Source organism: Amblyomma mixtum, chromosome 7, assembly GCF_055824585.1.
Source record: "Amblyomma mixtum isolate Tamu chromosome 7, ASM5582458v1, whole genome shotgun sequence".
NCBI lineage: Eukaryota > Metazoa > Arthropoda > Arachnida > Ixodida > Ixodidae > Amblyomma > Amblyomma mixtum.
In genome coordinates this window covers 85,671,364-85,698,520 of record NC_143018.1, presented here as the reverse complement: position 1 = coordinate 85,698,520, position 27,157 = coordinate 85,671,364, and the positions used below count along the sequence as shown (strand labels likewise).

General features: G+C 45.6%; 1 protein-coding gene across 5 annotated transcripts in view; it reads right to left on the bottom strand.

Moving 5' to 3' along the window:
- LOC149336700 (uncharacterized) overlaps nucleotides 1-27,157 on the bottom strand; it is a 90,568-nt gene that overhangs the window by 20,996 nt on the left and 42,415 nt on the right. For all 5 annotated transcript variants that reach the window (XM_089553056.1, XM_089553052.1, XM_089553053.1 and 2 more), the window contains 12 exons: nucleotides 24,747-24,796; nucleotides 23,061-23,208; nucleotides 20,869-21,000; nucleotides 16,772-16,821; nucleotides 15,089-15,236; nucleotides 13,884-14,009; nucleotides 11,925-11,974; nucleotides 10,213-10,360; nucleotides 8,256-8,305; nucleotides 5,525-5,672; nucleotides 4,241-4,290; nucleotides 2,040-2,178 (listed from right to left, as the gene is read on the bottom strand). In XM_089553056.1, the coding sequence (XP_089409182.1) occupies nucleotides 2,040-2,178; nucleotides 4,241-4,290; nucleotides 5,525-5,672; nucleotides 8,256-8,305; nucleotides 10,213-10,360; nucleotides 11,925-11,974; nucleotides 13,884-14,009; nucleotides 15,089-15,236; nucleotides 16,772-16,821; nucleotides 20,869-21,000; nucleotides 23,061-23,208; nucleotides 24,747-24,796 (1,239 nt within the window). The remainder of the gene's footprint in view (nucleotides 1-2,039; nucleotides 2,179-4,240; nucleotides 4,291-5,524; nucleotides 5,673-8,255; nucleotides 8,306-10,212; nucleotides 10,361-11,924; nucleotides 11,975-13,883; nucleotides 14,010-15,088; nucleotides 15,237-16,771; nucleotides 16,822-20,868; nucleotides 21,001-23,060; nucleotides 23,209-24,746; nucleotides 24,797-27,157) is intronic.

The window sequence follows — 27,157 nt, the reverse complement described above, 5'->3', positions numbered from 1 at the left end:
GCTGCGTTCTCTGTGGCTAGCGCCGGCGAGGTACATCCGCCGGATCATCGGATTTGGCCTCGCACTTACCCCGAAGTGAGCACATAGACGGCCCAGCCACCGGCGTAACATCCATGCTGGTGGAGGCGAGACCCAGCGCTGCGGAGCAGCTGCTGCGGCCATAGAGTTTCTAAATATTACCTAGAGGGGGAGTTGGCGGCACCGTCTATGCAAGTTTCTTAAAAGGGCACTTCATCCGTCGTGGGAATGCTGGGAAGACAGCATGGCGAACTAGGTTTGGCTCTAAAGCATGACTACGACTGCCGAAATACAAATTTTCGCAAATTATATGCTGCAAGAAAGCGCTGTTTTGCAACCGGCATGTCCTTTCATAGAATATGGTAACCGTACATCGCAGTAAATCAGCAGAATAAGCGTAAAGGACCACCAAATTGGCCGACAGCGAGAGAGAGCTTTTTTTCGTACCACCATATGTAGCGAACCATGAGAAATAATTTTTTGCTTTTAACAGACACACTTTTTAGAGAAAATAATCTTGAATTAAAAAATGTTGTTAAAATACTACACTTCAGAAGCTTCAGTTTTCACATCATGAAAAACAAACGTTTCACTGGTGTAGTCTGCTATTGCCGGACATGCCCTATGTTCGTGCCGTGAGGAACTTGCCTGAACCCCGCTTTTCTATGAGGAACTAGTTTGAGTGCGCTAAGTGCCGGCTCTCGGCATGTCCTGGCACTGCGTTTACAGATTTTGCCAAGAAAAACATGAATTAGGAAGCGCAAACCTGTCCTACCACAAGTAAGTGACGACCGTGTTCATGCTGAAAAGTGCAACATGCGGGTATTTGCGTGAATTAATTCATGTAGTGGAAGTTGTTCCAGCATTGCATGCGTGGCCACCGCCAGTCTTCGAAATAAACCAAACGCAATCTTTGGCGAGTACGGTTAACGTGAGTTGCGCTTGTCGAAGTATTTTGTGCTTTTAAAATGTCTCCGAGACTCCTACGAACAATGTGCAGAATGATCACAGCAGCAGACCACTGAGTTCTCAGTTCACACACAAAAAAAAAAAAACTTCTTGCCTTCTTTCACATTTCCGTGCACAGATAGCACACAGGTTCCCGCTAGCAAAGATCAGCTTGCTGCGTTAATGGTTGGCAGTGTGGTGGAAACGGAATTTTGTCCTAGCAGGTACCAGACACTGTGCTCAGATCACTTCGAGTCAATCCCTTTGGGATGCTTCGGATCTCAAATGAACTGCGTGCATAGCTGCACTGCACAACCACAAAGCACAAAAAACATCCACGAAAACTACATTGGTGAAAACGAAACTGAACAACCAACTAAAATTCAATCCATAGCAAAGTCAACAAGCCACTAGATCAGTCTGGTGTGCTGTCTTCCCGGCATGCCTTGGGCACCCATGGTACAGAATACAGTAAGAAACTGTGTGGGTGCGGCGACGAAGACGAGGTTCACATGACAGCGCAACGTCACGAACACAACCCCGCTCCGAGCCAGCTCAAGGTCGTTCGGCTTCAGACGAATGACCTTGGGAGACATGGCATGGTAGAGCTTACGCTCTACAAATCTCTTTTTCGAACGCATGCATCTCGTAAACTTCTTCCGCCGATATGTTCTAGCCATGCACCACAACCATTCTTCATACTAAAAGGAACCTTCCGTCGCTCTGCAGAGAAAAGTGAGCATCCCGCTCCCAACCACGCCCCCTCTACTAAACTGTGTCATGACACCGCGCCACCGTCTAGGAACGTAGGTCACGTGATTTGCTCTTGCTACTACACAGGGAAGGAATTCCCTTCTATGTGAATACGTCAAAGAACATCCTTCACGCCCTTCAAAGCAGTGGCGTGAGCGACAAAGGATGAACACTGCTCCCTTGTTGCGTATCACATATTAGTGAAGCAAGTAGCTAGAGCCCTTTCCACCTTTCCTTTTCTAATTACTGCGGTGTCCATAACTACATGTGCTTCGCAAGGCAGGCCTCCGTTCCAGTGTCGTGTCAATCGCAAAGTGTACCTTTACGTTCCTCTTCGCGCGGCTCTTTCCATGAGGCTGGCTCTTTCCAGGTGTTCGGAGGTACGTAGGCAGGACTCGTAGCCGTACTGTCGCTGAGAGTCACAGTAGTCACACTCTCCGGATAGGCGTCGTCGAATGTCTGCATGAGACGCGCAAGCAGAGAATGGCAAGAAGTAATGTTTTCTATAAAGGAGAAACCAAGTAAGGTGATGACTGGCAGCTGTAATTTAAGGGGGCAGCGCGGTTTCAAAGTTGAGGCATCTGCAACAAGGTGAATCAAGTTCTGGGATGTTAAATGGTTTGCCCTACTATAGAAACCACTTCGGACAGGTAGCGTTTTACTCAGGGGTTCTATGAATGATTCAGAAGAGTCATGGTTCGGACTAGTGGGTAATTTTCGTGAACGTCCATACCGCGAAAGAACGAAGGCACGGGACAAAAGCACTTGTGTCCCGTCCCTTCGTTGTTCTGCGGTATGGAACCTCGTGTTCGATTAATGTTCAGGACGCGCCTGTCGACGACTCCTTGCATTTCAGATTATGGCAAGATTCACAGATGCGACTACAAATAAACTCAGAACATCCACAGCAGTCCGCGTTCACAGAAACGATAAACTTAGGGACTCCCTAACAATCACCAAAAGCACTACCCAGGAGAGAGAGGAAGTGTCGGTCGCTTTGGCGATCAGAGAGAGCCACTAAACCCAAACCCTCACCAAAATTTGTACCGTTTCTGAAACAGCATGTAGAAGCTACCTAATCGGAGACATCTGCAAACAAGCGAAGAAAATCATAAAATATTGCTGAAAGCAGTACACAGTGTGCGCATCCAATAGCTAACGTCCGACAATATGACATCCGGATATGAAGGGATCACGAACAAACTGCACGTGGGCGAGGCCACCTGAGCACTCGCGTTCTATTTGTTAGGAATCATCTTGAAAATGTACGATTTGATTCACTCAGCGAATTCAATAGAAGAATGTCCGATCAGCCATCTAAAAATTTCGGACATTCGCGCACCTCTATTAGTGAGAAATGTGCGATGGAACGAGGCCGCACTAATGATAATTACAATTAACGGCTACAGGATAAACTTAAAAACAATTAGGAAAATTTAGTTAGAACACCAGTTATTAGTTTATTCCACTAGTTTTATAGTATGCACCAACGTCGCTGGAATGAGCACGTAGGAGCGATCACTTCATCTCACAAAACAGGAATCGAGCCAGGGTCTTTGGCATTTGAAGTGGAGACGCTACCAGTCCGCCACGAAGGCTCAGGGTTCGAGCATGAATGAAGGCGCATCTAGGGAATGCATGAATTTCAGAAATAAAGTAAAATAAGTAAAAACATTAAAATAAGAAAATAAAAAATAAAAAGTAAATAAACATACGAAAAGAAACAAAAATAAAAATAAAATAAAGATACGAAAAGAAACAAAAGGTAAAATAAAAACAAAACATGAAAAATAAAAAAGAACAGCAAGAACGCTCATAACAGGCATCCGTTTCAAGCAGAACTGATAACGATTAATCTTTTTTGTGCAAGGGCAGCTTTGGCCAATGCTCTCCTTTCGTCACAAGGTGTTTTGGTCGACACAAGCTGCTGTCAAAGACTCATTTTTGGTTTTCCCTTGAAACGGTACCCTGTAGTGAGCGGTAGTTTGGTCTCTCCTCTCATCTGCTGTGCCGACCGGCAGTTTTCATCGTTGCACAAGTTCGTTGCGCACAAATATGCAGGCCGGAACACACGAAGAAGGTCGCTGGCACACCAGTCACTCTGACTATCTAATAAAGGCTAGCCATTCAGTATTCGCTTGCAGAATGTGCAGCCGCATCAGCAGATACTTCGCGATGCACCTGCCGCTTCGACACATTCGTTAGGCACGTAGCAGAAGGCTGACGAAAGATCCCGGGGTACTGCATGCTGCGCGTACTGCGTTAAGAAAGATGAAGTTCAAAACGCTATCCTCTAAAACTTTCGTGCACCATATAAAAACCTGACTGTATAAAACCGTGCACCATATAAAACCTGTTCAACCTAAGTCGGAAGGTTCAAACCGGAGGTCTTCAGACCTGATCTTATTGATTTCACCGACACAATTTATTACGCACCAAACGCCAGCCCAGACCATCAGGTTTGACCATGCGACGCACATCAAAGGAAAAGGGCAATGTGAACGCTGAATGTTGTTCTCACCTCACTGGGCTCCACATCCGTAGTAAGTTCCTCTTCTCTAAGAGGAGAACCTTCAATAAAATGTACGAGGACAAGAATCAGGAGTGGCGAAAACTGCAGATGCATATTCTAAACTTCATATGCTTAGACGAAGTCGCTTTGCACAACACGCACCCCGTGCACTTCTCGGCTCAAATGACAAAATTCGTCCGTGTTATACACACGGCAGGCGCACCATCCCTTATTGGGCCCAGGTCGTTGCAAGTTTACCGAGCCATACCTATGGTTCTTACATAGCGGGCTTTGAGTGGGATTTTTTAGTTGCCTAAGCACGTGTTCCTGGGGCAATTTTCAATGTGATAACAATAGAAGTTTCATCGCAGAAAAAATGCACCTTCCACTGTGCGTACAGGGTCTACCACACTTAGCTGAGAACGTCAGGGAATATATAAAGGAAACACGGCTTATATAAAGGCAACAAGGTGAATCAAGTTCTGGGAAGTTAAATGGTTTGCCCCGCTATAGAAACCGTTCCGGGCATGCAGCAGTTTAACCCAGGGGTTTTACGCATGATTCAGAAGGGTCATGGTTCGGACTAGTACGTAATTTTGTGTAAACTTCCATACCGCGAAAGAACGAAGGGACGGGACAGAAGCACTTGTGTCCCGTCCCTTCGCTGTTTTGCGGTATGGAACCTCGGCAAATATATTGCAAATATATAGCAAGCTTCCTGTTTTATAGCGTGGTTGAGGTGTCCACTGACAAAGTGAGCCAGGTATATGCAAATATAACAGCAAATATGCAAATATAACAGCATTATATAAAGGAAACACGGCTTCGCGTGGATGCGCACACGCGGAAAACTATTGCGACCAAGCCGGTGGCAAACCCGTGCAAAGGGGCAGATGACACGAAGCACCACAACGAGGTCCCTCTTCTCGTGCGCCACTGTGCATTCGTTCGTGAACGGGTTAGATGCAGTGGCACTCACCAGGTACAGTCTTTGTCAAAAGTAACCAGGCTGCATAGTAAGCTTCTAGATTGTGTGGTGGAGCCCTTAATTGTGGCTTTCCTGAAGATGAAAACGTGTTGGGAGGTAAGAAGACCCTCAGTCCTTACCTTTAACGACTATTCCAGCTTCAGGGAAGCTGTAAGGGATCCACTGTACGAGCTAGAAGCCAACCATGCAGCCTGGTTACTTTTGACAAAGGCTGTACGCGGCCGCGCGTAGCCGTGTTGCCTCTAAGTGTGATTGACCCTGAGCCTCTTCAAGTACTGTGCCAATGGGAGGCACACTATACTCACGTTTCTTGAAGCGCAGTTGTTGTGAGGCTTCATGCTCCTCCTCTAGGCCCGTACTGGGGGTTGCGGGACCCTCCCACGAGACTAGAATTACCGAGTCGGGACTCTGAGGTGGACTCTCGTTCAGGTGCTCCGAGACGACGTAGCATGACTGCGTTAGATGCGCACGCAGAAAGTAGCAACAAGCAATTTGGTGAGGATTCCTTTCACCGATTCATGAAGATTGACAAGTGCGGCAAAATACTTTTGGAGGCGACAGTCCAACCCAGTAAAAAAAGAAACAACGTCGGAACTGGTGAAAAATACATCAAACTGGTTTGTAGTTCAATCATAGCGACCGATTTTTCTGTTGTTTTGTAGTGATTTCCTGGAGTGCTGTAGCTTTTCCTTGGTGCTTTCCTGTAGGTCATAGGTGAAGGTTTGAAGGTTTATTAAAACGAAATACAAATTAGTTGTAAGTTTCATAAAAAAGTTAGTACAGTAGGAGGTCCCAAAGTGAAAACTGTCTGGGGGACCTCCCATCAGGAATACATGACGAAAGTGCATAAGTTTGGCAGAGGAGCTATAAAAGTATACAATCAAGTTAAAACCTATTAGTGTAATTTGCGGCAATGAAAAAGTTATACAATAGTTAGCGGGCATAATTTAACAAAAAAGGCATAAAATAGCAAAACATAAGAGCAATAGAAAGAACACAAAAAGACATCAGATAACAATGGGCATTGAATAAATGCAGATATAATACACAGGCGGAGAAAGAGAGAGAAAAAAAAAAGAGGTTCCAGAAGATTAACAATATGACCGTTTGCTGTCAGAGTGGGGAACATAAAATAAGATGAAGGCAACCTTAAGCATGGCATGAAGCTGAATGGGTTGATAGGAGATGTTTTTTTAGTAAAGTGTAGAAAGCGGGCTGCGAACGTGCGGATTTGATTGCTAGTGGTAATGAATTCCAGGTTTTGATGGCGGAGAAAAAAGCAGTTTGTTTTCCATAATTTGTGTTCACTTTTGGTAGAAGCATATTATTTTGTTCAGAGAATCTAGTGTTATTGCTATTAGAAAGGAAAGATACGGAAAAACAGAGAAGTTGATTGCTATTATTGCGAGCGCGGTAGATTAGAAGACCTAACCTAAGATTAAGGAGGCATTTCAATGGCAGAATGTTTAGGTCAGAGTAAAGAGGTGAAGCAGTGGCTGTGTATGGGCTGAAAGATAAAATTCGAAGCGCTTGATTTTGAAGATGAGAAATACATGACATATGGCATGAATAGGTATTACCCCATGATGATAGGCAATAATTAAGGTGACTGTTAATGAAAGCATAGTACAGGGATAAGAGAACATGGCGTTGAAAGAAAAGTCTAGTTTTTATTAACACCCTTATTCCAAATGAAATTTTTTTACTGATAGATTTGGTGTGTAGATGAAATTTTAGATGACAGTCAAGCGTGATGCCGAGAAATGTAACGGATTCGGAGGCAGTGATAATATGATGTCCCAGATAAATGGCTGGGCTCGGGATGACATGCTTTTGATGAGAGCGGAATATCATGAAAGTGGTTTTTGTAGGATTAAGTTGTAGTAAGTTATTTTCACACCATAAAACAATATTCTGTAAGTCCATGTTTAATTTGTTTATTAGGCTTGTGAAATTGCTATCCTGAGTGAATAATGTCGTATCATCCGCGTAAAGTATACATCTTGTGTTAATTAAGTACAAAGGTAAGTCATTGATGAAAATGAGAAAAAGAAGCGGACCTAAAATGGAACCTTGTGGCACTCCTAAATTAATAGTTAAAGGGGAAGACAATGTTTCTTGTAGCTGGACAACTTGTATACGGTTAGTGAGATAACTGCGTAAAAGAGCTAAAGCAGGCCCACAGATGCCTAGAGATTCTAATTTAGTGTACAGTATAGTGTGGTTAATTGTGTCAAATGCTTTGGTGAAATCTAAGAAAACAGCACCGGCAAACAACCCATTATCAATATATTGCTTAATACTGTCTGTGAATTCGATTAAAGCTAGTTCTGTGGAGTAATTAGGCCGGAATCCAAATTGCTGATCTGCTAACAGCTGGAATTTAATGAGGTAGTTCATTATGCGATTAACAATTAACTTTTCTATTATTTTACTAAAGAAAGGCAATATAGTTATTGGACGGTAGTTACTTAGGCATTCTTTGTCGTATTATTCAACTCACGTATCGTGCCTCATAGCTTTTTGCTTTCTCAACCCAAAAATGATTTAACTTTACTAATTACCCATTATCTCTGACGGCTAGGAATGCGCCTGCAACATAATGAGAAAGCTTCAATCACCTTTTATTGCTTTTATTGTTTTTTTCAGAATATTTTGCCCCATGTAATAAACGCACCCCCAAAATTTTCAAATATTTATATGGGAAAAAATGGGTCTATTATACCAGTAAATATGGTATATAAGCAACTATTACGGAAACCGCCTCCTTGAGCACAAAGTCACTAAGCTTACAATTGAGGCCTAGTTTACAGTCTAAACGGAGGAAGTGATATGTTTGTCCCCGTGGCAGCGCTTTATACCGAAAATACTCTCTCAGTTTTTATTCACGCGTCTTAAGGAAACTTAAGACGTGCGTTTTCTGCTTTTCTCAACCGCAAAATTATTTACCAATTACCCATTATCTCTGATGGCCAGGCATGCGCCTGCAACATAATGCCACAGCAAGGCGATAGGAGGGTAGACTGTAGTCCTTACCGAACTGCTGTCATCCTGCGCCACAGTCTCTGGCTTGTCATTGGGCACATCTGGAACAATAGTATGAATGCACATGAATGAGGTTCAACGAAAAGAGGAGACTGTCATCCTAAAAATGCTGAATCCTTCCAGGTACAGTATCAACCAGTGACCAACCAAGCGGGCAGAACCTCTCTCAAACGCCACGCCCATAAAATCTGGTAGAAACACCCCCCATTCCAAAGAGGACGCTTCTACCGTCCGTCCGCCCGTCCAGTGTCTAGTGACAGCTGAGGATGGGATAAAATTGTTCGGTTTTCCCCGGTGTTCTAGTAGTGCAGATTTATTGCCGCGTCCTCGTATTCTACATCGGAATGCAGTACACTGAGCCACCGGGGACGCTTACAGATGCTATGAGAAGCAGGTGGAGGTGGTGCTGGAGGTAAGGCAGGCATAATATAGTACACTTGCATACTCAAGAACTGTGGAGCCTAATGTTGCAGAAGGGGGACCTCATGAACACAGAGAACAAACATGCATTACTGGTGCAGTGTCTTCGTGTAAATGAAGAGGAGCACGCACCCTAGCTCCTTTTCTATCGCTGTCACCACCGCATGTTTTTCATGTGCTAAGCGATGCCAGCGCATGCTAATGAACACTAGGGACCATATTCGGGCCGTTTCCACTACGAGGACGTAGGCGTTTTTTCAACTGGGCTCATTCCCTTGCTCCAAAACAGGGCAAACAACACCGCCCGTCGTCTTCGAATGCGTCACTTGAGCAAAAAGCTCGCAAGAACTTGTAGTAAATCTTAGACACCTGTTACCGCTTTTGAACGCCTCATTGCAAATTGAAAGTGCGTATGAATAGTTATAAAAACAATACATTTTAGCATTGTAATGATTAATGCTACAGCAATGGCACCTTCAGGCGAAGAGACGTAAGAGTAAGGACGGGTCATCTTCTACGACACCAGCTTCTACGACGTGTGTCTCTCTGCAGCGTGAAGAAAAAAACTGCTATCTCGTTTCAGTGAGAATCTATGAGTGACATGTGCATGTCGTCTTCTTTTGTTGCAGAACGGTTTCCTGCCACGGAGTTTCACCTCAAGGGAATGGCATTTCCTCTCAATGATTAGTTTTCGGCCACACAGGCCATTATTTCATCGCACGGCTTCCCATACAGCAGATAAGCTTACCAAATTTGACGCTTGTGAAGCCAATATCATTACTGCTTACATGTGAAAACAGAAAAATGGCTGCGGCTTAGCTCAGCTAACCCTGGCTGGCTATGCAAGTGAAAGCTAGTGAGACACTGTATAGTCAGTGCGCCCACCTTGACACCCTGGCATGTGGCAAATTTATGGTTGATCACGAGTTTGCTCACCCAATGAACACTGCGACCTATTGCTGCAGGGTCGCGTGTCTGCCACAACGTTGTCAGTGCTAACGCTTTTGTTTAGAGCTGACGCTCCAAAACAAAAATGCAGCACTCACATCTCCGTACGCCACTCCTGCTCTCATAACCGCCGTCTAAAAAACTATTAACGTTCCTACCTACCCAGCTATCCGCTTTCCAAGCCGCCGTGGTGGCTCCGTGGTTATTGTGCTTGGCTGATGATGATGGTGGGTTTTAATGGCCCAATGGCACTTCAGGGCAAACAGCGCCAAACACAAGGTTAACGGTCAACTCAGGTTAATAAGATGCAATGAGTGTGAGGTTTCGTGAAGTAATACAAGGGTGGTGTTTAAGGCCTAAAACTTATTCACGGTGTGCTGGCTCGAAAGACGCGTGTTCGATCTCAGCTGCGGCGGTCACATTTCAATGGGACTGAAATGCTAGAGGCTCGTGCCCGTTAAAGAACCCCAGGGGGTTGAAATTACCTGAGCCCTCCACTACGGCGTCCCTTGAAGCCCGAGTCGCTTTCAGACGTTAAACCTCATAAAACATATATGCTTCCCAAGACACTACGACTCACCTGCCTCGTGACGCCATTCATTTTTTGAGGTTGGTTCTTTCTTTTGCCCAGAGCGTCTGTGTTTGCGAGTTCTCCGTGATCCTGAACGTTTGCTGGCTGCACTGGCGGGCACGCTTTTCTGCTCCTGCTTTGCAGGGCCTTGGAATGCCTGAATGCAGTTCAAATGCACATAATTGGTGGACATTATTTTCCGTGGTTTGCATTCAAGGAACGAAAACACGATCGCATAAAACCACGATCTCGAATGAAACTGTACTACTACAGGGATCGCTGCACTAAGGTTTACAACATTTCAGACGAGTAATTGGTTTCCAGTACCTCCAGCAGCTTTTCCCGTCACGTGACTTGTACCCAACACTTTCTATATACCTCTGTGCGACTATTTTCCACAGTACTTCATGGCGATACAGGCGCCCACGATAAACAAGAGCTTTCGGAGTTTGCACTTCCTCTTGGCACTGATGGCGAGGTCTGGTCTCCTCAATGTATAAAATAAAGCACCTAGAGCGGGAGCATCAAGCAAAGAACGAATCCCGGGTCTCGTCAGATTTAGTGGCTATGCGGAAAGCACTCTGTAAGCTACTCACGTACTTTTAAAGTTTATGCTCTAGGTGTTCTGTTTAAACACAGCAGAAACTAGAAAGATAACGCCTGCATATAGGTATTTGTAGTGATATATTAAAGTCCACCTAAAGCTGGAAGAGGAAGGATTAAGTTGATGATGCTCCTCGCCAGTGCTCTCGGGAAATTTTTTTTTCTTCGAAGGACACTTGTATATTTTTGAAGGTTGAAGAATTCACAAAACGGGGACGTTTTCTTCTTAAGTAACACAGCCGCGACATGTGTCCTCGTTAAACAAATTTCATCACCAGCAGGACGCAAATTGGTATTGCGGTTCTTTTGCTCTCCTTATGCTATCAAACAGTGTGCTTCACATGCGAAGGTAAACCAACAAAACAGCAGTTTTCACCGCCATTTGCAGTATTCTGAGCCTGCAACACAAATATGGGGTGTAGGATGGGTGCCTCAGAAACTAAGAAGGTTCCATGGGAAGAAAGGACACCAACACTAAGTTCCTCAAACAGAGAAATGTGCTTCGAACTTCACTCGCCATGGGGCAAATACAGGCTTCTGGCAATAGCGTGCGCTCACAAAGATCTGTGTCATTCCTCTGATAAGCGGACCCCGTTATTCAAACACCTAGATCATTTTGACAGAAATCACACACATTCGCAGAAGCAACAAGCCCTCCTGAGCATATGACCCTCATAACGCTCAAGCGACAAGAACAGTAATCTTTGGCCTCCATGAGCAGGCCTGAGTCATCCATGGTGAGTTAATATGCTGACAATGCGTTTTCGCTTTAGGAACATCCCTTGCAAGTCTGTCGCTCTCAAATTCCCCTTCGATCTGGTTTCAGTGGCCAGAGTGGAGCGCTGTGACTGTGAATTAAAGCATTCTGACACAACCGCTGTGGTGCTAGCAATGTCATTTCGATGGAGGATGAGTAGCAATTTCACCTGTACTATTAATATTTCGTGACGTGTAATGAATGACAGGCGGTTAGTCTAAATGTGGGGTTCTCCAATATGCTGTTGTTCCTTACACCCAATGGCACCGGTGTAGCTCAAAATAAATATTTAAACAGCGAATGCAACCAATCATGATAAGGATTGCATATGCGACATCATGACAAGGGAATAGGCGCTCACCTGAAAAGGCCTCACTGTCGCTGTAAGTCGCCTGTCTGCAGTGCCCGAGCCTAGAACAAAGTTTGAGCGCATATAAAACGTGGGCAGTACAAATAGGAAAGCTATTTTTGTTCTGGAAAGCTTGCCGGAGAGTTGATTATGTGCAATTAAAAAGTGCAGCGCAACGCAAAAACGACACAGATAAATTGACACATGAATGCTTCTAGATAGGGAATCAACCGCTTAACACATAAGCTAGCAGTGCAGCAGAGCTCCACCACCACCCGGCACGGCTCAGTGACAGCGCAGCAGCGAAAAAAAGCACAAAGAAGGTTGTTGGCCTAGCATCCGAAAAGCTCCTCATAAAGCTTAGAATTCACAGGGCTGTTGGGTGATGAAGTTATGAGCAAAATTGTAGTCTGCCCTTTAGGCAAGAGCTCTGGAGCACCTGGGACTTTCTCCGCGCTGGCGTCCAGATTAATTACACACGGAGCACGCCATCAAATACCTCCAACCAGTAATTACAACAGGGCAAATCAACAGGTACCCTTTTTCAGCAGCAAACAAAATGCGGCAACTTGTATTCCAGACAAGTAATGCCCTTCCACTGCCCACGGAGTTAATTTTTCTGCCCTTGTCTGCGAAAGCTACAACGAGAAACTGATAACATATCTAATCGACCAGGAGAGTGTGGAAAGTTGGTCACATAGAAATCACGGGCATTAGAAAAAATAACAGCCTATTTCTGGTCAAAACCGTTATGCAACCTGGTCAGCCATCGATCCTGGGATCTTGCCCAGCACACAGATACCATTGCTGTCTCGGTACCATGGTATACTGAACGGCGAGACCTGGTTCGAGTAGCTGTAATGTTTGAGGTGCAGAGCGGTGAAATTAATTTCATAAGTATAAAAATGCCTGCCGGGTGACCATGCGACATAACGGCACAAATCTAGGCTACCAGTTGTGGCTGTGAATTTCACTTTTTCGGTGATCACTTCCCATTCTGTGTTTGGCATTGCTTTCGCCATCGCTTTTCTTTTCAGCTGCTGTATGGGCTTTGGTTGGTGGAGGCCTCCTGGTGGGGGTAGGTTTGTGTTGCTTCTGAAGCGTGGAGGCTTCGCCGACGTTCTACATGCTGACGCTTCACAAGCTGCTGTTTACCAATTATGTCGCTCCTACTGCTACTGATGTAAAAAGATTATTGAGCCTATCCAGGGATCATCAAAAGTGATTGAGAACAAGCATGTCCAACAAGATGCATGTCCGAACACATTTTGCATGGGCACCAGGCACCCAGACCTTTCGGTATACTTCAAAGCTAGTACGCCTTCCGAAATGATAAATTCTGCACTCGCGGAGGAAGGCGATTACTCGTTAGTATTAAAGCAGGCAAAATCTCTAACTCCCCCCCCCCCCCCCCCCCCTCTGCCTTCTCTTGCTCTCCTCGCCTATCCGCTCCGGACCTTCCTTAGTGCTTCCCACTTCAAAGAAATTCTCGGCTGGCAGCTATGGTGGCCGGAAGACATTTTGTCCTGCTTAGTTTAGCCAACGAGATGCCAAGCCACCAAGGCACAGCCAGTGTTAGCAACTCACGTCCCCGGGTCTCCATACACACATTTATAGCATGGCCAGTTTTTGGACTATGCACATGACTGGTCACAAAGGATCGCCAAGCCGATTGCATGCCCTGGCTTCTCATCTTCATAAGCAAACAATACCAAATCAAACGCATTTCAAAAGGACGAAACGCAGTCATTTGCCCTTACAATTTTGTTCTCACCTGCAAGAAATATTATGCTGGTGTACTCTCACAAGAAAAATGGTGCTTCCACATGACGCTTGATTTTCAAACACGAGGTACATAAATTTGGATGCAGCTCTCAATGAATCAGCTGCAGGCTAACGGAACTTATCTCTCAGTAGCGGTCAATAATTAAAACTGAGACATGCTGACTTTTAACATGAGTACAGGCTTACCTTTGTTTTCCTTTAGTACTCCATCGTTCTCCACGTTCACGCAGCGCTTGTTTGTGTCATCCGAGAGTTGACGGCATGTTTCTTCTGAGAAGTATGCAGGCTTCCGGGGACAGTTTTCTTTGGTGGCTGTTTGGGGTAACAAAAGTAACAGAAAAGGTAGAAAGTGAAAAAACTGTCAAACTTGAGAATAAGTATTTTCTTGCATTACAAAAATTACGCGCACAATGGCGGCCCCGATGATAAGCCATGCCGCTGTTGCCTGAGAGGCTGGGGCTGCCAGGCAAGAGTGAAGCAATGGTGGTGTAGTAAAGCAATGTAGAGTCTGAGCGCGAGTCTCCGTAGAATATCCGTGCGAACGCGGCATTGTTGACATGGGATACGCTTGTGTGCATATATAGCTATGAAAGGAAACAATGCATGAACAGGGCACGAGCTCACATGATAGTTCCCGCTATGGAGATTTCGACGCGAGTACCGTAAGGGGTTCCCGTGAGCGTGCATGCTGTGCAGATTGTTATGTATTACCTGAGCTCTTGAAGGTAAGAGGAATGATCGGCATCACCCTTCTGAAAATTAGTACCCCTACGGATGCTACAAAAGCCCCTCTAAAGAGATTACTAGCAAACCTCATGGACTCAACTTTTGATAAAGGCTGTACTTCTACCGGCACCACATCGCCACCCTTAGCTGTGCACTGTATTGCTGACACCGGCTCCTTGAGCCATTCGTCCTTCAGATTAAATGCGGGTGGAATTCGCCACAGGGCTTGTTCCCCCCTACCGTCGGGTTGGGGTACTTGCCCTACTTATAGAACAGAGTGTAACCTTCTACATACCTAATGCGAGGTACATGTCCATAACACTCTATTGCACTTTTTCTGCACACAACCAAGCTAGGAGACGCAGAAAAGACAAGAGAAAGCAAGTGCCCCATGAATGGACCACTTTTTCCGCCGCTGCGGTGATTCACATGTTATAGCGCACGGCTGCTGACCCGAAAGGCGCGGGTTCGATCCCGGCTCCGGCGGTCGAATTTCGATTAAGGCGAATTTTTAGAGGACCATGTACTGTAAGACGTCAGAGCACGTTAAGAACCCGAGGGTCAAAATTACCAGAGCCCTCCACTACGACGTCCCTCGAAGACCGAGCCCGTTTGGGACATTAAACTTCACAAAACCTATACCTTCTCAGGTCACTGCGACTCACCTGTTTCGTCGCGCCATTCTTTTTTGCAGGTTGGTTCTTCCGCATGACCTGGCATTCCGCGTTGGCCAGCGCTGCACGATACTGGATGTCCATTGGCTGCACTGGCAAGAACGTTTTTCTGCCCCTTCTCTGGAGCAGCTTGGAATTCCTGAATGCAGTTTAAATACAGATATTAGGTGAATATTACTGAGCGAAGCTTGCAACCAAGGAACCGAAATATGAGTGCTGAAAATCGGGCTCTCGAATAAGAATGTAGTACTACAGGGGCTACTGCTCTGAAGCTAACAACATTGCAGACTCTTAATCGGTTCGCAGTGCCTATCGCACCTTGTCTCGTCACGTCATTTTCTGCATCCCTCTGCGCGGCTATGTTTACGATACCTCATGGTGATAGAGATGCCCGCGATAAACAAGAACTTTCAGAGTTTACACCTTCGCTTGGCACTGATGGTAGCTCCTGGTCCCTTCAATGAATAAAACGCCTAGAGCATGAGCATCACGCAAAGAACGAATCCCAGGTCTCGGTAAAGTTGGCGGCTATGCGCGAACCATCCTGTAAAGCGATCATCTACTTTTAACTTTGATGCTCTCTCTAAATGTTCTGTTTAAATACAGCAGCAACTAGGAAGTGAATGCTGGAATGCAGCTGCTAGTAGTAATATACTAAAGTCCACCTAGAGCAGGAAGAAGAAGGACTAAGTTAATTTCCATGCCAGTGCTCACCACAATTTCTTTTTTGCAGGATACTTACATAGTTTTTAATCTTGAAGTAGCATATAAACGGGAAAGTTTTCTTCTCAAGTACCGTCCCTACATTAGTCTTTGCTACATTAATTCTGTCACCAGGAGGAAACTGGGTGGTATAGCGGTTGTCTTGCTTCTCTTGTGCTCTTAAAGTGTGTGCTTCACACTTAAGAATAAACGAACAACATCTATCACGTAACGTTTACAGTATGCTAAGCCCCCTAAACAGATATGATGCGTAGCATGGATGGCTCACAAAGTAAGGTTGCATGGGAAGAAAGGACACCAACACAAAGCTCCTCACAAAAGGAAAAGGGCTTCAGGCTCCCCCATCGTGGAGCAAATAAAAGCTATAGCAGTAGCATGCACTCAAAAAGATCAGTGTCTTGCCTCTGAGGAGTGAGCCTCGGGCACCAGACACCTTTGTCACTTCAACAAGATAACACACATATTCACGGAAATGCGAAGCCCTCCTGATCACATGACCATCACAACGTTCAGGCGACAAGAACAGTAATGTTTGGACACTATGAGCGAGTTATCCGCCGCGAGTTGAAATGCCGACAAAGCGTTTTCTTTTTAGGAAAGCCTCTCACAGACCCGTCGCTCTCAAAAGCACCTTCCATGCGGTTTCAGTGGCCGCAGTGTAGAGCTGCGGGAGTGATTGATCGCGTGCTGACACACACGTGGTGATGCCTCATCGCCTAACACATCCAGATGTCGACCCTAACAACGAACATACTAGCAGCAGCACTTCTATGCAGGATGAATATAAATTTTCTATTTACTAAAATTTTCTGCTGACTAATGAATCACAAACGGTTAGTTATGTTGTTGTTGCTCAGGGAAATATATAAACCGTGAATGCTAACCACTGTAATAAGGAATGCATATGCGACGTTGCCACAAAGCAATTGGAGAATTGGATGGGGTCCTCACCTGAGAGTGCTTCAGTCTAGCTGCAAGTTGCCTGTCTGCAGCGCGAAAACCTAGAACAAAGTGTGAGCGCATATGAAATGTGGCAGAGAAGATGGCAAATCTCTTTCCGAAGGTAAGCTTGCAGGATAGTTGGTCACTCATGACTAAGAACGGCAACGCAACACAAAATTGGCACACAGACAAGTCGACACACGAATGCTTCTAGATAGGGAATCAATCGCTTAACAGAAGATGAGCTAGATATGTCGCGCTCAAGCTCCGTTCACTTTGGTTCAGTAAGATTACAACGGCAAAACAAGCATAAAAAAGGGTTTGCCTGGCACCCGAAGGGCCCCTATAAAGCTTTTAATTACAGGCCTGTTGAGGGCTAAGAGGCCCTTTAGAGAAGAGCGCTGGTGTTCTCCGTACTTTATCCGCTTTAGTGACCAGCATTAATTACAAATGGAGGATGCCATGTAATACGTCAAGCCAGCAACAACAGTCGGGCAAATTAAAAGGTGTCCTTTTAAAGTGGCAGACTAAACGCAATGCGTCGTGTTCAAACCAGAAATAATCCTGTGCCACTGCCCATAGACACGAAGTTCTTTTAGGGCGAAAGCCTTACATGACTTCTTCAAATAAAATCAAATCAAATCAAATTTATTTTCTTCCCACTGGATGGTTGCCTCGGCTAAAAGGTGTACAAACAGCTTGACAAAGGCCCAAGAAACCAAAGAATGGCATGGCAGCAGCAAACAGAAACGAATGAATAATTCATGAATATAAAAGCGGACATCAAAAAAAGCTTATATATGCATACACCAGTAGAACACAATAGAAAGAAGCTAAGAAAGGGTTTGTCAATATTAAACACAGTAGATACAGTTCTGTAATATGAAACAGTTCGTTAAGATTTGGATAATAACCTATTATCTAAAGTAACTACTCATGGAGGGATACAGATTTGAATTTGCACAAGGTAACTTTTCAATTGTTTTGGAGTAAATCTTGTAATGTCCTAATATTTGTTAAGAAAAAACGGAAGGTTATGAGCCAAGGATTGTAGTCTGCAATTGGTCTTAAACTGTGGTAGAGACCAAGTGTCAGTATATCGAGTGTTGACAATAGTAGTACAATGGTCAAGACCTGCAAGCTATGAAATTGCTGTTGTCCTCAAGATTATGGCGGATACCCACTGCGGGGCATTGGCCAAGTCACATGCGGCGACTGTATTTCATACCTTTGGAAACAACGAAACACAGCTTCGTCGTCTGCGCTCAGGGAAAGTGGCTCACGAAATCCCCAACGACATCATCAGCAAAGCAAAAAAATGCCAGTCGATTTAAGTAATTAGGCCAAATGTGGATATGTGCACCAGCATGATGTTAATTCTCGATTGGAGCTACGACCTACTCGGTATAGAACAGGGTACCACTTAATTACAACCCTAACTTCTTCTGTTTCGCTACTGTGCAAGCATAATTCGAATCACGTTTTCCTCCTAGCCGCTGGTGCTCATTGCGGTTAGCCCGGTGCGCTTAAGGGCCGTGCCGCCTAATTAGTGTCTGATGTTCTAGCCTGGTTACGTACAGCTACACCTTTGCAAGTAAGTTATCCGGTGGGCAGGTGCTATGGCAGGTGTTGCCATCTGTGGGAGTTTGGGCCCTTCGGTTTGGATTGTGACCCAGGTTGGTCCCACAAACCAAAAACCTCTCAGAGACGTCTAGCTAGACGTCTCTGAGAGGTTTTTGGCTTGCTGGGCTCTTCCTGAGCCGCCTCTCACGAATAAACGGGCTGCCATCTGACACAGTGGGCATGCTGCCTGCCACCCGCTGGGCAGGTGAGCAGCCTGTCACAAAACCGGCTCCAGACAGACAGACAAACCAATAAACACGTAATGGCTTAATGCACAAAATGGCCACTATAAGTGCTAGTGCACTTAACAATTCTTTCGAAGGTGCGGGGTACTGAACCAAGGACTTTTTGAATTACGAGGGCAGCATATAACTCATAGGGCTCAAAACTGCGCTGCTTTTTAGCGAATAGCGATCAGCTTAGTGTATGCGTTGTCTTATGTCTTCAAAGGACGCAAGTAGAGAGAAATGTCCTCCGTAATTTACTGCTCTTATCAAAGAAGCTGCACGGAAAAAAATAATAATATAGATAATCGACGAGTTGCCAGTACAGAAGTCAGTGGCCTTAAAAAAATGTGCAGTCTTCTTGTGGTCTTACTTATAATGAAACCTCGTGAGCTCCAGATCCTGGGATCTTGTCCAGCGTATAGAGGCCACTGCCGACTCGATGCAATGAGCGGCTAGACGTTGTTGAAGCAGCTCTTTCACTTAGGGCCCTTGTGGCGAGTTTCATGTCATAGATAAATGTAAAATAAAGCCTCGCGCGTGATCATACGTGGTGAGAGCACAACTCTGCATTAGCAATTGTGGTTGTACATTTTGGTTTTTGTATGATCACTTTTCCATTGCCCCTGTGAATGTGATTTCGCCGTCACTTTCTTGTTCCGCTGCTGCACACACGGTCTTTGATAAGCGACAATCGTGAAGAGCGGTGCTTTTTATGTGTGGTGGCCTCACACGGTAGGGCTTCGAACTCGGCCACTATAAACTCGGCCGTTCACGAGTTATGTCGCTCCTAGTGTTAACGGTACCAAAAGATTGACGAGCCTCTCCAGGGATCATCAATAGCAATTGTGAATATGCAACTTGAATGCAAAAAAGTACGAGCAATCCTTATCTCAAAGCCACTAGTAATGACAGAGAGTGACATACTATGAAAAAACGTTGACCGTGATCTGAAGGCGGTATTCACTTAATGCAGAAGTCCGAAGTCGCTACCGTCGGTCTATGTGGTAGTAGAACGCGAAGTAAAAGCGCCAGTATTCACGACATGTAGATGCAAGCCTGCAAGCAACTGTTCAGAATACCTAAAAACTAGTATTTTGTGGGTCATTTCCTTGTTTTTTCTGTTGCACATGATTGGGTGCTCATAAACTAGCACATTATGGCTACCCACTGCCTAGCATAAGTGGCCTGGAATCACGCGCGCAATCACACAGCTCCATCTCAAAAATATTGTATTTCAATGAAACTTATGGGTTCGAGACAACTGCTCCGCAGCTGTGTGGCTGGCTCATAAGGAAGGAAGCTCGCTGCATTTTGGCTTGTCTTGATTATCTTGACAAATCAGCTTGTGGTGATGGGATGCTGAATGCTTCTTAAAACTTTGCGAGATTCTTACTAGTTTTGTCAATACCCTACATGAAAAGAATTCGTTCCTTGCGAGACTGCCATCCTGGTCCAGGGCCGCAATTTCACCGTAACCAGAATGTGGCCGCCCTTGCAGCGCGTTGTTGCAGCCGTTTAGGAGGGAAACCAACGGGAAGGTCGTAACTCACGAGACGCCCATGGAAGTACCCATGTATTTCGCATGTGAAGCAGGCATCCAGCTCGCCCGATATAGAGTACGCCAGCCCAATGCTAAAACTCTGTATTAATAGAGAAAGGCGATTGCCCGCTGTGCTTCGAGCATGTTCAATACCCCAGTCTCCTTCCTCTGCCACCTCTTGCTCCCCACTTCGATTCGTACTGCCACTAATGCTTCCTACATCACCGCTACTCATGGTAGGCAGAAGTGATGACAGAGAGACATTTCATCCTGCTTACAACCTTAGCACACAAGATTCCGAGCCACCCAGCCGCAACTAGCACCAGCAATTCAGGTTACCAGATCTCCTTGCGCAATTTGTGGCGTAAGCAGTTTTCGGAGCATACAATGCCTGCTCGCATAGCATCTCCAAGCCGAGTGCGTCGCACAAGCTTCCTGTCAGCACAGGCATACAGAACCAAACGGAACGCATTCCAAGAGGTATAAACGCAGTCAACTGCTGTACAGTTTTTCTTACGGAGTGCAAGAAATTAGGTGTTAATCCATCCTGCAAGAAAAATGATGCTACCATTGGACGCCTGATTTTACATAGATTTGGTACATAGATCTGGATAAAGCTCTTGACGAATCAGTTACGTGCTAACACAACTGAGCTTTTAGCAGCGATGAAAAATTATAATTAGCCCATGCTAACTTTTATCATAAGACAGGTTTACCTTTGTTTTCTGTTAAGACTCCATTCTTCACGAGGTTTATGTAGCGCATCTTCATGTCATCCGAGAGTTGACGCCATGTTTCCTCTGAGAAGAATGCAGGCTTCCGGGGATAGTATCCGTCGGCAGCCATTTCTGGCAACAAAACGAACAGAAAAGGTAGGGCAATGGGAAAACAGTCACACATGAGAATAAGTATTTTCTTACATTACAAAAAATGCACGTGCAATGGCAGCCCTGATGACAGCCCGTGCCACTGTTGCCTGAGAAGCGAGTGCTGCCAGGCAAGAGTGAAGCGATGCCGCTGCATGCAGTGAAGCAGTGTAGAGTCCGAGAGCGAGTCTCCGTAGAATATTCATGAGAGCGCAGCATTGTTCGCGTGAGATAGCGAGTGCGCATAAGTCGGCATTAAAGGAGAGAATGCTTGAGCAGGGCACGAGCTCACATGACAGTTCCTGCTATGGAGATTTCGACGCCACCACCGTAAGGGGTTCCCAAGAGAGAAGATGATGAATGGAGGCGAGCCGTTTGACCGTGATAGCGTTGAGGGCCCAATGTCGCAGAAAAGTTGGTGTCGTCACTGGCGGCGTTAGCCATGAGTGAAAAATCCCAGAAGCATTAATAAATAAAACCAAGTAGGAAATTGGTCGAGTTGAGGAATCGAACCAGGGCCTCCGGAGTGCGAGACGAGCGCACTAACCACTCCCCCACGAAAGCTCGATGGTTTGGAATGAACAAAGGCGCGTCTAGTGAATACTGTGTTGTCTTAGAAGGGCGCTTTAGAGACATGTATTGTGGTGTATATTAGTAATCATGAGCATGGAAATTACGGAAGTCGCAGTTAAGGGAGTAACAAAGTGTATTTCCGCTACTTTTCCTCTTCGCTTGGCGCACACGTAGCGCCATAAGGCGGCGCCCATTAAAACAACTCCCTCCTCCTCCTCGCAATGGACGCCACTGCCCCAAAAGATAGCGTGCGACGGCAGCGCCTCCCGCTCGTCTCGTTCGGGCGCAGTGGGGCCGTGCTGGGACGCAGGAATCACGCGGTGAGCGGCGAACAATCCAGCGCACATCCAAGGCGCATTCACCACGAAGCTTGCGGCCCGTTCGAATGGGCTCGCTGGCCGTTCGTACGACGCTGGCGTTCCTGGCATCAGGTTTGTTGAGAATGATGTGCCGGTGAACGCTATCATGTCATACCCTCAAGACAGAGCTTGAGTGTCACCTCCAATTTTTCAGAAAACCCCGGGAGTCTGCACCTAGTGTGTCAACGTTTGGTTTTCAAAAAGGAGGCGAAAATCGGAGCACTACAATATCTGCGAACACCGAAACCACGCAAACCCTAGGGTGTACATCCGGCTAATGCTCGCACCAGTCATCTTTTTTGAGGTGGCTGCTGTCGGAACACGAAAATGTGGAGCAAAAATGACCTCAACTGGATATAGTTGCAGTGGTGCACAAATTCTGAGATAAAGTTTTGAGATAAAGTATACCATTTGTGCAATGTGCACAGCTAAAGAAGTTCGCTTCTGATGCATGTCGTGTGGATTGCTGTGCATCACCGCAGCTCTTGAAGGTAAGAGGAATTCTCGACGTCACTCTTCTGAAAATTAGGACTTATATGGATTCTACAACAGCCCCTCAAAGAGATTGTCAACATACCTCATAGGCTATAAACTTTTGACAAAGGTTGTTCTTCGACCGGTGCCACATTGCCACCCTTAGCTCTACGCCGCATTGCTGGCATCGGCTCCTAGAGCCATCCCCTCTTCAAATTAAATGCAGGTGGAATTGGGTGCAGAGCTTGTTCCCCTCTACTGTCAAGGCCCTCGCCCTACTTATAGGAACAAATTGTAGCTCCTTGCATACCTATGCACAGTGCATGTCCGTAACATACCTTATGCACTTTCACCGCACACAAGCAAGCGAGGAGACACAAGAGAGGACAAGAAAAGCAAAGCAAGCGTCCCCCCATGAATCAGCCCCTAAAGGGGTTCGATCCCGGCCTCGGCAGTCGGATTTCGATGGAGGCAACCTTCTAGAGGCCCGTGTACTGTGCAATGTCAGTGCAAGTTAAAAAACACCTGGTGGTCGAAATTTCCGCGGCCCTCCACTACAGCGTCCGTAGAAGCCCGAGTCGCTTTGTGACGTTAAATCGTTAAAGCCTATACGCTCCCCAGGTCACTGCTACTCACCTCCGTTCTGAAGCCATTCTTTTTTGGAAGTTGGTTTTTCTGCATGACCTCGGCTTCCATGTTGGTCAGTACTGCACGATACTGGATGTCCGGAGGCTGCACTGGCAGGCACGATTTTCTGCTCCTGCTTTGCAGGAGCTTGGAGTGCCTGAATGCCGTTCAAATGCAGATAATTGGTGGACATTGTCGTCCAGGGTTTGCATTCAAGAAGCACAAATGTGATCTCAGAAAACCACGGTCTCGAACGAAAATGTAGTACTACAGTGGTCACTGCACTAAAGCTTACAACATTTCAGACTCTTAATAGGTTACCAGTACCTCTCGCAGCTTTTCCTGTCAAATGACTTGTAACCAACACTTTCTATATTCCTCTGAGCTGCTATTTTCCACGCTACCTCATGGTAATACAGACGGCCGCGATAAACCAGAGCTTGCCGAGTTTACACCTCAGCTTTGCACTCATGATAAGGTCTAGTCCTATGACTGTATAAAGTTCGTAGAGTGTGAGCATCATGCGCAGAATTAATACCTGGTCTCCTATCTGCAAAGCAACCCCTGAATTCGCCACATACTTTTAACGTTTACGGTCTGCAAAGTCATCTGTTTAAATACAGCACAAACAAGAATAGAGAATGCCTGCATGAAAGTGTGCACTTACATATGGAAGTTTATGTACAGCGGAAAGACCAAGGGCTACGCTTATAATTTATTTTTGACAGCACCCGCCTGCAAACATTTCTTTACCCGCTGAATATTTACATACAGTTTTTAAGCTTGACGTATTCTCGTAACGGGGTCTTTTCATCTCAAATAACACAGCCGTAAGATGAGTCCTGGTTAAATAAATCCAGTCACGTGCTGAAAATGAAGTGATGTTGCCGTTTTTTTGCTCTCCTTATGCTCATAAACAGTTTCATATGCAACGATAGACGAGCAGCAGCCATCACCGCGACTTACAGTATTCTAAGTCTGCAACTCAAACATGACGTGTAGAATGGATGTCTGAGAAACTAAGAGGCTTGCATGGGAAGAAAAGACACCATCGCTAAGCTCACTAGACACCAACCCTAAGATGAGGCAAATAAAAGCTGGGCGAATAGCATTCACCCACAAAGATCAATGTCCTGCCTCTGATAAACGGGCCCCGTCCACCAAGCACCTTGACCACTTCAATGGAGATCACACGCATATTCGCGGCAGCGCCAAGCTTTCCCGAGCACATAACCCTCATTAAGGCTCAGGTGACAAGAATGTTTGGGTGTCATGAGCAGGAAGGAGTTATCCATGGCGAGTTAATATGCCGGCAAAGTGTTTTTTCTTTAAGAACTTTAAGAAACTCCCTCGCAGGTCTGTCGCCCTCAAAAGCACCTTCCGTTTGGATTTAAATGGTCACAATGTAGAGCTGTTGCAGTGAAGTATCGCATGCTGACGCACCCGCGGTGATGCCTCAGTGCCTAACACATCCAGATGTCGAGCCTAACAACGAACACACTAGCAGCGGCGTTTCGATGCAGGATGAACTAAACTTTCCATTTACTAAAATTTTGTGCCGGCTAATAAATCACAGACTGTTAGTGATGCTGGTGTGGCTCATAAAACGCTTTAAAGAGGGAATGCTAGCCCTTGATAAAGATCGCATATGTGACATTGCCACAAAGCAGTAGAAGAATTGGGTGAGGTCCTCACCTGAGAAGGCTTCAGTCTAGCTGCAAGTTGCCCGTTTGCAGCGCGAAAACCTAGAACAAAGTATGAGTGCATATAAAACGTGGGCAGAGAAGACAGGAAAATGGCTTTCCTAAGGTAACCTTGCTGCATACCGCATGACTGAAAATGGCAGCTGTACACAAAGCTGGCGCACAGACAAGTTGACACACGAATGCTTCTAGATAGGGAATCAATCGCTTAACAGAAGATAAGCTAGCAATCCTGTGCTGAAGCTCCCTTCACTTTGGTTCAGTGACAGCACAATGGTGAAACAAGCATAAAAAGGTTCTTTGCCTGATACCCGAAGGGCCCCTCACAAAGCTTATAATTCACAGGCTTGTCGGGGGATGACGTGATGAGACACATTGTAAGCTGCCTTTTAGGGACGAGCTCTGAAGTACTTCGTACTTTCTTGGCTTTGGCGTCTAACAATTATTACGAACGGAGCATACCATGAAATACGTCAAGCCCGCAACAGGAGCCGGGCAAATCAAAGGCGTCCTTTAAAATGGCAGACCTAATTCAACGCCTCGTGTTCATATCAGAAATAATGCCGTTCTACTGCGTTCATGGAAAGTACTCTTTGAAACCCCCAATGACATTATGACGAGAGAAAAAAAAAATTCAGAGGGCACTTTGGCTGTCTAAAGTGCTGCAATGCGAAAGCCTTGCCTTACGGATTGTAGGTTTTTTTTATTTTATTTTTATTTTTTCCAGTTTTGTTTGATTTTATTTTTTTCATTTCGGTTACTTTATTTATGAAACCCATTCATTCACTAGGTGCGCCTTTATTCATGTTGAAACCCTGAGCCCTTGTTACGGAGTGGTAGCGTCTCCACTTCAAATGCCAAAGGCCCTGGCTAGATTCCCAGCCTCGACACTGGTTGTTATTTTAAGTAGCGACGCCGAAACACATTTGCTAACACGACTTGGTCACGACAGTATGAGGCATTAAAGGCTTTCGTTTTCAAATTTCTGCCGATTTAGGTAATTACGCAAAATGCGGATATGCGCGCTAGCATGACGTCAACTGTCGACTAGAGCTGCTATCTGCTTGATAGTAACAGGCTACCTACCATCCAACTGTTCAGCATACCTCACAACTAGAATTTTGTGGGTCATTTCCTTGTTTTTTCTCTTGCAGATGATTGGGTGCTCATAAGCTAGCACATTATGGCTACCCACTGCCTAGCATACATAAGAGGCTTGGAATCACCCATGCATTCACACAAATCCTCAAACCGTTGTATTAGAGTAAAAGTTAGGGATTCGAGGTAACTGCTCCACAGATGTGTGGCTGGCTCATGAGGAAGGAAGCTTCCTGCATTTTGGCTTGTCTTGATTGTCTAGCCAAATCAGCTTGTGGTGCTGGGATGCTCAATGCTTCTCAAAACTCTGCGAGATTCGTACTAGCCTTGGCAATACCCTAGTATGAAAAAAAATTTCGCCTTGAGAGACTGCCGTCTTGGTCCAGGGCCACGATTCCAACATAACCAGAACGTGGCCGCTCTTGCAGTATATTGTTGCAGTCATGTAGGAGGGAGGAACGTAGCTCACGAGACGAGTGCGGCTGATTGTGATTGGCGTTGCATCAATATTACCGCGCTGCTGTGAACATAGCTTGTAACGAAAAACAAAATGGCTGAGGCTTAACGTGGTTAAGCCTGGAGAATGCGAAGCATCATCGTGTCGCGTAATTTGGAGGCGCACAACCACAGCGACGGCGCGAGGTGGGCCCCCGTTTCTCTACTGCCGTGACGTCATCGTGTCACGCGGTGTGACGTCATGTATCACGTGATTTGGAGGCGCATAACCACGGTGAAGGGCTGAAGTGGTAGCTAAAGTAGTATGCTTCGCATAAAATGGTTGGCGCTCTTCGAGATTTCCGGACGGAGAACACATCATTCTTCCGGCGGACAAAGTCACGCGACCATTGTCCTTGACTGCGAGCATTACTTCAGCAAAGTTACAGATCTTCTTGCGATAGGATGAGAAAAGTTCCGACGTCTGAGACCGAGACAAAGATAGAAGAAGGTTCCATCAAGGATATTTAATCCTCGCACTAACACAAGAGTGCTGCTCTAAATAAAGCTTGTTGTGCATAGCTTTTGAGAATTCGAGGGCCACAACGCCGAGCCCAACCCCACTGCACCTAGAAATTTTAGACCCTTGGCATATACACAAACACCAAGTAATGTAAACAAATCTGAAGGCTGCCTTCTATCACTGGGAATAGCACCTCTCTCACCCCATCCCGTCAGGGTGCCATGAGAGCCGTGAAAGGTGAGTTCTCAAGTCACTTTGGTCGGAATATCATGGTCTTTTCGCTCTAAACTAAATATGAATGCATTTCTGTCTTTAAGGCGAAAGGCCTGGTATTAACGTTTTTTCTT